The 12,837-nt window shown below is 43.5% G+C and overlaps 1 protein-coding gene across 1 annotated transcript in view; it reads right to left on the reverse strand.

Annotated features, from left to right (window-relative positions):
* Positions 1-2,818: 2,818 nt before the first annotated feature.
* The window catches only part of RIOK2 (RIO kinase 2), a 51,063-nt gene continuing 41,044 nt past the window's right edge, over positions 2,819-12,837 (reverse strand). Inside the window, exon 10 of the mRNA XM_040421574.1 lies at positions 2,819-3,072. Within this exon, the coding sequence (XP_040277508.1) occupies positions 2,911-3,072 (162 nt within the window). The 3' untranslated portion in view covers positions 2,819-2,910. The remainder of the gene's footprint in view (positions 3,073-12,837) is intronic.

Here is a 12,837-nt window from a genome sequence, read left to right on the forward strand (position 1 = left end):
CTGTGTGGCAGTCCACAAGAAACATTAAGTTGAAAGCACCTTCTTGGAAGTTGGGTCCATGGTTTATTGGTCCATATAAGATCACTGCCATTATTAATCCTGTAGCTTTTCGTCTTGATTGCGGACAAGAAGAATAGGACATGTTATATTTTGTCCGAAGCCGTGGACCAGAAGTTCGGGGCCGCACTTTGGAAATGCGGATGTGGACAGCACACTATGTGCTGTCTGCATCCATTTCTGCCCCATAGAGAATGAATGGGTCCACACCCGTTCCGGATAATTGCGGAATGGGTGCGGACACATTCTACGGACGTGTGAATGGACCCTAAGGCTAATATTCCTATTCTTTTGCCGAGTTACCAGTTCACTTATCAGCAATCAGATCTATGGCAGATTCAGTTTGGATTGCCTTTCCTACAGCCCCACATTTAGAGCAACCAAAATAGGATACCATTTGTTGATTTTAGTTCTGCTTTTAGTACTAGAATTCCCCAGAAACTTGTGGATAAGCCCAGGAATCTTGGATTGACTGATATGCTTTGTTTATGGACTCTGGACTTCCTTGGGAATAGACTGCAGAATGTTAGAGATGGGAAAGTGGGTTTGTTCGCTCTCATACTGAATACAGGGACAGCACAAGGATGTGTTCTTAGTCTGTCGTCTACTCATGATAGTACATCTATTCATCCTTCTAAAGGTGGATTTAGATACCCAGATAATCGGGCAGATTATCAGGAATTAACGTTCCTGTGAACGCTCATTCTCGACAATCTGCCCATCGTAAAAGTGCAACAAGTCACCTGATGAACCAGCCTTTGAAACAGTCATTTGTGCATACACCTAAATTATTGTTTCTGGGCAGCAATCGTGCTGTCTAAACAGCGATCTTCTGCCCAGAAACAATGCAGCTGCATGAGGATTACCGATAGCAATCCCGCATTCACTTCCTATCTGCTGCTCATCTGCCCGTCTAAATCCACCTTTAGACTATAGTAGAAGAAATATCAGGAAATGATGAAAGATATTATAGGCAAGAAGTCCAGAACCTGATTGGGTGCTTCACACTGCCCGATGGTCAGGAAGATTATTACCAACAAGCATTAGATCAATTGTCCTTCAATTCCTTTACACAGCCTGAGAATAAAAACCACTCCCTAGGGATTATCTGGCGGTGTAAATGTACCACTGATTACCCGATGAACGAGATAAATACTCGTTAATCAGGAAATAAATCATTTGTGCGGTCACAAAAGTTATCGGTTGCCTGCAGCAGATTGTTCTGTGTAAACAGCATCTGCTGATGGCAAACAACTAGTCATTATGGGGACGAGCGATGGTATTAGCTATCACTCCTACCCATAGTGTGGAGGAGATCCCTGCATGTAAAAGCAGCGGTCTCCTCCACCAGCAGATTGTCGGGAAGGAGCGCTTCCTTTCCGACAATCTGCTGCTGTATCGTCCCGTGTAAAGGGACCTTTAGTCGTTGTCTTTGGATAAATCTATATAACATGGGTAACAGGTTTTTGGTTATGTGAGATATAAGTTCACACTTCATTTGAACTTTTGTATTGGTTTATAGTGAGCCTATGATTATGCACATAAGGCCCTGTAAATGCTATTGTTTTTATAAGATTTTTTTTTTTTACTGCTGCTGGATACTCTGTGTGAGCTACTATATATAAAGTTTATTTTTAGAATTACAATGAAAAAAAAGTCTTATCTAAAATTTAAACTTTATGGGTGTGACATCCCATAGTGCTTGACTAGTGCTTTATCGGGGTGAGAAAACTATGCAGCAATCCCACAAAGCTTCAACAGTGCAGCAGGGTACATGCCAAACTCCTTCAGGCCTGGTTGCATGGGGGTCCAGCACTGAGTCCTCTGGGACCCAAACCAATCTAACATTTATCTGGTCTATCTCATATAGCCAATAGCAAACTTGCCTGTGTTCAGGACAGTGAAAATTGATACATTTTAAAACAGACGGCACATGGGTGCAATCCTTGTGCGACCTGTTTTTCCCACAGACCCATTTATTTGCATGAATGAGTCTTGTGGGGGAAAAATGGACAAATCTAGAACATGCTGCGGTTTTCTTGGTATGGACTGATGTTAGTGTGTGAAGAAAACTGAATTGGTAATTTTTCCGTCCGGGTGCTTTCCATTATGAATTTGGACACCATCCAGATGGAAACATCCCCCGTGTGAAATTAACCTCACCTAGCCAGTGGATATATGATGTTTGTGGCTAGATTACCCCTAACCTAACCAATACATGGAGTGACTAACAACCCCCCATCTGATCCGCATATATAGCCATATTTAAAGGGGATTTTGATATTAATAACCTGTCCTCCCGATCAGCTGTTTGAGAAGGTACTGACACTCCTATGAGCACTGTGGACTTCTCGCAGCTCACCAAGCAGAGTGCCGTACGTCTTATATTGGCTGTGCTTGGTAACATGCTCAGCCCCATTCACTTGAATGGGACGGAGCTACTCCTAGGCCATGTGACATATGAACGTGTCGTCACTCGGCCTAGGAAAAAGCATAGAGAAGGCCGCGGCACTCACAGGAGCGCTCCTGCCTTCTCAAACAGCTGGTTCGGGTGTTGGACCCCCACCGATCAGATACTGTGTCAAAATCACAGAAATCCCCTTTAAAACTGTACTGCACTGATGCAGAAATTCTCCTCCTCATACATCTTGTAGATCCATTAGTCATGACTCTCCGGCCATTGCCTTGGAGCAGTTGTTACATTTGGAACACTCGAAGCTATAAAATCTTAGTATGACTCTATATGAAAGTAATGCAGAAAAAGAGGAAATCCAGGTTTAAGAACTATATCCATTAACTTTAAGTGTTAAAAAGACATATCGATATTTCATAACATGTGAAAGGCAAGGCCATCTATCCCCAGAAGCTGGCAGCATCGACGCTACATTTAATGTTGAACATGTTCTCTCTGCGCTGCTTTGTGCACACATTTGCTTCTCCCTTTTGCAGTCGTCTTCTGATGGCAGATTTCTGCTCCTTTGTCAGCTGCCTCTTCACCTTCTGCTTCACCAGCTCCTTTAAACAGCAAAACAACATATCAATGCAAAGAACACCTCAAAAGTATAATCGGAGGAGTGCTTTCAGAAAAATGCATTTTTACTTTTTGTGAGCGATACAGATTTGTATGGTTTGTTGTATTCTGCGCTCTATAATAGTGATAACCCCCAAATCTGTTCTTGTATCAGGGAGCCAACAGTTCTGAAGAGTTAGATTATTCTTTTTGCTTATTAGTAGTACAGCAGATGAGCACTTGCATGCAAGGTTATCCATTTCTTATTGAATAATGCTGGGAAAACTGAGTGTGATTTGTGTGAAGCCACAAAGAGCAGAGAGATCCGGAGCATGGTCTAACCTCCTCCTACACTTGATAAAGTCCTGAGAACATGGTGAATTATGGATTCCCAATGGAGCTCATGACATAATGCCTTCCATCATGCAGGCCAGATGCAGGAGCATCCTGGCAACTATTCATGTGCTGGATGAAGAAAATGGGATGGCCACACACTGAGTTTTTACATGATGATCTAGTTAAGATATTTTTTTTTTATTTGTTTAACTGATCAAGGAGCAGAGAAGTTTTGACACAGATACTATCCGCAAAAAGAACAAAAAGGGAAACTGCACTGGCTGATATCCCTGCACAATTACATATATACAGAGAGCGGGAGAAAGAGAGAGATGAGGAGGAGCATAGCAAGGTTCTGAATAGATCAGGAGCAGAAGAACCAAGACATGTTTGGACCCCCCAAAAAAAAAATTGTAAAATGATAAAAATGCATGTGTACAGGGAGTGCAGAATTATTAGGCAAGTTGTATTTTTGAGGATTAATTTTATTATTTAACAACAACCATGTTCTCAATGAACCCAAAAAACTCATTAATATCAAAGCTGAATATTTTTGGAAGTAGTTTTTAGTTTGTTTTTAGTTTTAGCTATTTTAGGGGGATATCTGTGTGCAGATGACTATTACTGTGCATAATTATTAGGCAACTTAACAAAAAACAAATATATACCCATTTCAATTATTTATTTTTACCAGTGAAACCAATATAACATCTCAACATTCACAAATATACATTTCTGACATTCAAAAACAAAACAAAAACAAATCAGTGACCAATATAGCCAACTTTCTTTGCAAGGACACTCAAAAGCCTGCCATCCATGGATTCTGTCAGTGTTTAGATCTGTTCACCATCAACATTGCGTGCAGCAGCAACCACAGCCTCCCAGACACTGTTCAGAGAGGTGTACTGTTTTCCCTCCTTGTAAATCTCACATTTGATGATGGACCACAGGTTCTCAATGGGGTTCAGATCAGGTGAACAAGGAGGCCATGTCATTAGATTTTCTTCTTTTATACCCTTTCTTGCCAGCCACGCTGTGGAGTACTTGGACGCGTGTGATGGAGCATTGTCCTGCATGAAAATCATGTTTTTCTTGAAGGATGCAGACTTCTTCCTGTACCACTGCTTGAAGAAGGTGTCTTCCAGAAACTGGCAGTAGGACTGGGAGTTGAGCTTGACTCCATCCTCAACCCGAAAAGGCCCCACAAGCTCATCTTTGATGATACCAGCCCAAACCAGTACTCCACCTCCACCTTGCTGGCGTCTGAGTCGGACTGGAGCTCTCTGCCCTTTACCAATCCAGCCACGGGCCCATCCATCTGGCCCATCAAGACTCACTCTCATTTCATCAGTCCATAAAACCTTAGAAAAATCAGTCTTGAGATATTTCTTGGCCCAGTCTTGACGTTTCAGCTTGTGTGTCTTGTTCAGTGGTGGTCGTCTTTCAGCCTTTCTTACCTTGGCCATGTCTCTGAGTATTGCACACCTTGTGCTTTTGGGCACTCCAGTGATGTTGCAGCTCTGAAATATGGCCAAACTGGTGGCGAGTGGCATCTTGGCAGCTGCACGCTTGACTTTTCTCAGTTCATGGGCAGTTATTTTGCGCCTTGGTTTTTCCACACGCTTCTTGCGACCCTGTTGACTATTTTGAATGAAACGCTTGATTGTTCGATGATCACGCTTCAGAAGCTTTGCAATTTTAAGAGTGCTGCATCCCTCTGCAAGATATCTCACTATTTTTGACTTTTCTGAGCCTGTCAAGTCCTTCTTTTGACCCATTTTGCCAAAGGAAAGGAAGTTGCCTAATAATTATGCACACCTGATGTCATTAGACCACACCCCTTCTCATTACAGAGATGCACATCACCTAATATGCTTAATTGGTAGTAGGCTTTCGAGCCTATACAGCTTGGAGTAAGACAACATGCATAAAGAGGATGATGTGGTCAAAATACTCATTTGCCTAATAATTCTGCACGCAGTGTATATACACTACACCTACAGGAGCTTTTAGGACATCCCATTTTAAAACCATAGACACTGATATGGAGTTGGTTCCTCCCCCCCCCCACCCCCACCCCCTTTACAGCTAAAACCGCTTCCACTCTTCTGAGAAGGCTTTCTACAAGATTTTGGAGTGTGGCTGTAGGAATTTGAGCCCAATTTTCCAGAAGAACATTTGTCTGGTCAGACACTAATGTTGGATGGGTTGGTCTGGCTCAGTATTTCTGCTAGTTGCATTTCATCTCAAAAGGGGTTTGAACAGGCTAAGGTCAGGGCTCTGTGCAGGCCAGTCAAGTTCTTCCACAAACTCCTCCAACCATGCCTTTATGGACCTGGCTTTGGCACTGGGACATGGTCATGCTGGAACAGAAAGGGGCTTCCCCAAACTGTTCTAGTTGCACAGTTTTTTTGCTGATGTTAATGGCAGAGGAGGAAGTCCACATTCACTGACCCCTCTACGTAAATTCACATGGTCTGCTCCTACTTGGATGAGTTGCTGTGGTTCCGGACCACTTCCACTTTGTGGTAATACCACTCACACTTGATGGTGGAATATCTAGGAGGGAAAGAATTTAACGTGACTTTCAATGGTGGCATCCTATTACAGTACCACGCAGGAATTCAGTGAGGTCTTTAGAAGTAGCCATTCTTTCACAGATGTTTGTAAAGGCAGACTGCATGGTTGGGGCTGGATTTTATACACCTGTGGCAATGGGACTGAATGAGACGCCTGAATTCAATGTTTAAGAGGTGTGTTCAATACTTGAAACCATATATTGTGTATGTAAGTATGTTTATATACACAACACATCTATGACGCTTTTTATAACAGGGCAGGCTAACTACAGTGGCTCAGCTCTATGTATAATTGTATACCTCTAAAAACAGTCACCAAATAATGGTCAGACACCAGTTCTAATCTATACAGCAAAACTCCTCATCCTGCTGCGAACATCAATGCCCCTTTTCAATATCCCTCCCCTTTTGTCCCACACAATACTGTCCTCTGTTGTGCCCCACAAAATATCAGTGCCCCCATACACAGTAATAAATCCCCCTGTGTGCCTACTATAGAGGGATAACCCCAGTTTGTGTCCCACAGTAACAGTTGCCCCCTTTATGTTCTCAAAGTAAGAACACCCCTTTGTGCTTGGGACAATGTAATAATGCACAATAGTGTCCCTCAGTGTCACCAAATAGTAGTGGTAGCCCCTGTGTCTCCTACCCCACCTTTGTGCCTTCCACAATTCTAGTGCCATCCTTAAAGTAACAATACCCCCTTTGTGCTGCATTGTTGTAGTGTTCCAGACACAATAATAGTGCCCAAAAAAAAAAGAATTATCTACCTAATCTGTTCCCACATTGAGCAAAGTGTCTTCCATGCAACGAGCCTGGCAAAGGAGGTGCAATGATGTCACCGCATTGTCACCTGTGCCCAGGTATACTGGTGCCTGGTGGTTGTATTCCTAAAAGGTCCTGCAGCCTTTCAGAGTGAATGACAAGGAACAGCTCCCTGCTCGTCATAGTATTAGACATTTCCTGAGGACTTCTGGGCAACAGGCTACAAAACTGTGGCACGCAGGACACTCATGGAGGAGAGAGAGAGACACAATATATAATTATGCTAATATACACTGATGAGATATCGCTGTTCACACAATGCTGAATTACACAGGAAGGCTGATGAGTCTTCTATGATGACTATGGTGCAGTGTTAGGCGTAAATTTAAAATGTTGGGTCGGGAGGGAACATGTAGGTTCTCTCCAGAATAAATCAAACGATCTTCATAAGAAAGGTATGCTTTTAAATCAACCTGCTAGGCAGTATGCCTGGTTTGGAAATCCTGCTGACAGCTGCTCTTTAATGCCATATCATTATGACAGTATCTCTCCTTTAGCACCTGTTGTGTGTACTGCGCAGTCGCTTCCTGGTACAGGAAAACAACTTCACCTTACTGAAAAAACAAGAGCCAGAATAATCAGCCAATATTATGTTAACATTTCAGAATTATTTTGGGCATCAATCAGGTCAACTTCTGGCGCCATCTAGTGGCCATTTATAGTAAAATGCCATCCACTCCTGATGGTGCAGTAGACAGGTTATATATTTTTTCATTAATTTCATTTGTGCAATGTCTGCATTACTATATAATATTGCGTTACTGTGCAGTGTTCTGGACGATTCTAGGACCTTTGTACTCTCTGGTGGGTATCAATTCATTATTGAAAGGGAACATTCACCTAGCTGGTTTAGGATCTCGCACAAGTGAAACTGTTGAGGTCCATAATAAGCTGGTCAGTACTGAAAAGGTGAATGCAGGGTGCAAGCAAAAACAGTCAGGACTAAATGTTCTCCAGTTACGCCACATTAGGTTCAGAGGGCCACATACACCAATAATCCTGCCGAGATAGGTCTGAGATCCGTCTAAAAGTGAAGGCTGTATAGTGTATCCCCTTGCCTCCCTGATCTTCATGCTGCTGATCTTCTGGCCTCTGCATTTCTAAAGCTCATGGTATGGAGGGAGGTGGTTGGAAAGACATGGCAGGTGATGCATGAAGCTCTAGAACCCAGGCCAGCTAGGCAGTTCCCTACACCGCTTCTTATCTCCCTTTAGTATGCACGCATATTTAATCTCTTTATCCCCAATTGTGAAGATATCTGTGGTGTGGTTGTCGGAATAGTGATAAGAGGGTGCACTCATGGCGAGGAAACTTACAGCACAACATCCGATAGCAGCAGCAACGTCTAAAATTCCTAAAATTTGTGAGTAAAGTAACCTGGCAATTGTCACCAGAAAAAGGAATTTATGCTAAAGAGGGAACTGCTAGGAAAGTTGATATATTTGCCAAATCATTCAATACACCAGGGTTGGCACCTATGATACTGAAAAGACATAGAATACATACAGTAATAGGCAAACAATGTTTGATATATCTGTCACGTGATGTATATCTCCCATCATCCTACTATGGATAAAAACCGCCTTGACGTGCATTTTTTGGATTTCGTTCAAAATCATTCACTTAATTGTTCAATACTGAAGAATAAATAGTCTGGAAGTCCAGACGAGGATTTTGCTGCGGATTCCAGCTTTCTACATTGGGATGAAATCTGCGGTATTTTAGCAACAGAAAGAGCACGCTACAATCCAGAAGAACTGATGTAATACAGAAGGTCTGGAGCATGGAGATCCAGTTTGGTAACCTCTGGCCAGAATGACTGAGTCATTAAAATGGGAAATCCTGGTTTTCACCTTACTTTTCCTTTAATACATGGCAAGTATTGAAATCTGCTGTACAAACACTACTTTAGATTCCTGTCCCTCTATATTTCTGCACAGAACTGAAAACACATGGAGCAACCCCTTCTTCTGACTCCAGAGCCAGGAGAAAGTCATACGTGTTTTGTTTTGAGATTAGTACGATTTACGTCTCATGTATAACGGCTGGAATCCCTCAATTCAGATATTATTTCAGGAATATGGACAATGTAGGAGGCGTCTTGCTAGAAAACATAAATCCACAGGCAACAAATTAACAAATTATGACCTAGTGTCCGCATAGAGTTTTACTTGGGCTGCATAATACTGATGGTACGCTGCATAGGATTTCTATTGTGCTTAAAACACAAACGTAAAGAGTAGTTGATGAGCGAGCATGTTCGGCACATGGTGGTACTCGGCGCCATGCTCGAGTCTCCTCCCCGCACGTTTCGCGGCTGCTAAGCAGCCAATAAACGTGCAGGTCAGTACTGCCATCACTGTAATGCCAGTAGCCATGTTGGCTGCTGGCATTACAGTGATTGGCTGGCCGAAACGCGTCATCGGGTGCTATATAGCACTTGATGACACGTGCTCGGATCAGTCATAGTCAGGGAGAGCAGAGCATAGGAAGGGAAAGGCAGTGTAGGGAACAAAATTCTCAGTTATTATTCGCAGAAAGTTTTTCAAAGAACCAAAAGTCCTATTAGGGACTACTGTGTGTGTGTTTATTAGCGCAGCAATATATTTTTACCTGTGCTAAATAGATCAGTCTCGGGGACATCCGTGCTGAGGAAGGGACAGATAGTGCAGGGAGAGAAATGTGCTGTTTTTACTACCAAAAGCTTTTTAAAGACCCCAAAGTCCTACTAAGGACTACTGTGTGTGTGATAGCAGCAAGATATTTTTCTTTATTACCCATTAGGGACATATACTGCACATCATCCGCAGACTGTCTTTTTGCGTAAATTCAAATAATCAGCGTCACATTTATTGTCTATGGTGTGCGTTTAATACAGACCCATGACATAGACAGTACTTCATCCGAAAACTGTTTCTTTAACGTAAATTTAAATAATCAGGGGCCAGTCCTCATCTACTGTCTCTGTAGTCTGTGCGTGTAATACACATCCGTGACATATACAGTACTCCATCCGAAAACGGTTTCTTTAGCATAAATGTAAATAATCTGGGCCTAATCTAGTGTCCATAGTGTGTTGTTTTCTGTGACATACAGTACGCCATACAAAAACCGTTTCTTTCTGGGCCTAATATAGTGTCCATATTCTGTGGGTTTCTGTGCCATATACTTTTAAACAATCTGCGCCACATCTAGTGACAAAACCATTAATATGAAGAAGGCGAGCACTAAGTGACGGGGAAGCTCAACTGCAGGCCCTCAACTAAAAATTTTTTATAGGGTCAGCTGTACAGCATGCACTTGCATATGTTTTAGAGCATCAACTGAACAGCCTGCACTCGCATATAATGTTTTAGAGCGTCAGCTCAGCAGCAGGCCCTCGCACCTCATGTTTTGGATGGTCAGATCAGCAAGCCCTTGCTCCAAATGTTTTTGAGGGTCACCATCAGGCCACCAATCATAATTTTTCAAGGGTGTGTATGATGCCCTCCTTGTATTGTAGTGCCGGTTCCTTGTAATGTTTGGCAGCCCTTTCACTTAGTGCATAGGCTTTATGATTCTAGGAGTCCCACTACCTGAACAATTGTACCACAATGTTAACGAGGCCCTCCTTTATGTGTATATGGTTGAATCTTCCTCTTCTCATCCTCCTCTTATATCATATCAACATGCTTATTCGTCACATATAATTTTTTACAGGGTCAGCTCACCTGCAGGCCCTCGCATATAATGTTTTACAGGGTCAGTTCACCAGCAGGCCCTCGCCCCTAATGTTTTACAGGGTCAGCTCACCTGCAGGCCCTCGCATATAATGTTTTACAGGGAAAGCTCACCTGCAGGCCCTCACCTACAATCTTTTACAGGGTCAGCTCACCTTCTGATGACAGCTAAGTCTTGCCTGTTGGTACTCTGGCACACATGGCTGACTTCATGTCACGACCAGCGCGTTATACGCATTTTAGACAACACGGACTACTGGTTGTTCATCCTTCTCGACCCCTGCTACAAAGAGAACTTCTCATCTCTCATTCCTCTGGTGGAGAGGACAAGCAAAACCGTGCTATACCAGAAGGTCCTTGTTGAAAAATTGCTCCAAGGTTGATAGGGCAGACATCCAAATAGATCTTCGCCGCTACGGGTACGTGCGATCGCCTAGAAGTTATCTAGAGTAAACAAAGTGGCAGCAGGCCCTCACCTCCAAGTCCAGTCTCAGTAGAAAAAGAGCCTAGTCAACACAATCCTCACCATGACGGCACACTGGGTGACCGTTGTGGAGGCTGGGAGCAAGTCGGCTGCTGGCACCCGACTTGCCCTCTAATAGATCCTCGTTAACGGAAAGTGTACTCATTCCAATAACAGGGCCGCTTAGGAGTGCTGTATTGTTATTTATCGTCACTACCTTCCCGAGTCAGGAGTGGGGAATTGACACGCGCCTGCAGCCTTCCTTGGATTCTTGTGCTTTAATAACTAGACCCACCATCTCTGGGTGGTTCACAATTAGGAAAAAAAAAGGGTCAAGGCAACAACAGCCAATCAGATTTCAGTCATTGACCTCCACTGGATGTGGTAGCCCTTTCTCAGGCTCCCTCTCCGCATCGAACCCCGATTCCCCGTTACCCGTGATCAACATGGTAGGCGAGAAAAGAACTTCGAAAGTTGATAGGGCAGATAACCAAATGGATCGTCAACGTCACAGGGACGTGCAATCGCCCAAAGGTTATCTAGAGTCACCAATGTGGCAGCAGGCCCTCGCCCCTAATGTAATGTATGACGCCCTCATTTATGTGTAACAAAGGGTGTATTGGAGTGCCGGTTCCTTGTAATTTTTGGCAGCCCTTTCACATAGTGCATAGGCTTTATGAGTGTAGGAGTCCCACTACCTGAACAATTGTACCACAATGTAAATGAGGCCCTCCTTTATGTGATATACAGGCTGTTTCGGAGTGCCTCTTACTTGTAATTTTTTGCAGCACTTGCACTTTATATACAATGGAATATACAGGAAAGAATGTTTCCTAACAATTTTTCCTGTAAAATAGATTTTTGGGGGGTTTTGTGCGTATTTTTGTCAGTCTGTAAGAGTGGCATACAACTCTGACAACATGGTTCCCAGCAGCGACCTGGGAGTCCAAGATGCATCCAGACATAATCCCCATGCCTTTTCCCGACCCATTTCGGTGGTGTTTGTCACTTTCTGACCTTTTCCAATGGACAAGGCACCCTCCCCTCTTCAGAGCAGGAGTTGCCTGGTTGTCTCCCATTGACTTCCATTATACTCGGGTGCTCGACCATCACTAGTAAAGAGGTATTCTGGGATTATTATGTTTTTTAACAGATCTGCTCATGTAGTTGTTTATGCCACGTTTATCATCCCCATGCGTTTGGACTCTCCTGACCTGGTTTCACCATGTAAACTAATCACTCTGGTTTGTGTCCATCCTGTATGCAGCACTTCTGCTACTGCATCCAACCAAACCCATGATGCACTTCACTCTGCCACACCTCCAGCACTGCCCCTAAACAACACCCAGCTAGTTTATATCTCCTCCCACATAGTTACATAGACACTCCCATTACTGCCCCTAAACACCCAGCTAGTTTATAGCTCCTCCCACCAAGTTACATAGGGGCAGTGATAGGGGAGTGTCTATGTAACTGGGTGGGAGGAGCTATAAACTAGCTGGGTGTTAGACACTCCCCTATCACCCAGCTAGTTTATAGCTCCTCCTACCAGCTAGTTACATAGACACTCCCCTAACCACACCCAGCTAGTTTATAGCTCCTCCCACCCAGTTACATAGACACTCCCATCACTGCCCCTAAACACCCAGCTAGTTTATAGCTCCTCCCACCGTTACACACTCCCCTATCACTGCCCCTAACACCCAGCTAGTTTATAGCTCCTCCTACCAGCTAGTTACAGACACTCCCCTATCACTGCCACTAACACCCAGCTAGTTTATAGCTCCTCCCACCAGCTAGTTACATACACTCCCCTATTACTGCCCCTAACACCCAGCTAGTTTA

Source organism: Bufo bufo, chromosome 2 (genome assembly GCF_905171765.1).
Source record: "Bufo bufo chromosome 2, aBufBuf1.1, whole genome shotgun sequence".
In the NCBI taxonomy this organism is placed as follows: domain Eukaryota; kingdom Metazoa; phylum Chordata; class Amphibia; order Anura; family Bufonidae; genus Bufo; species Bufo bufo.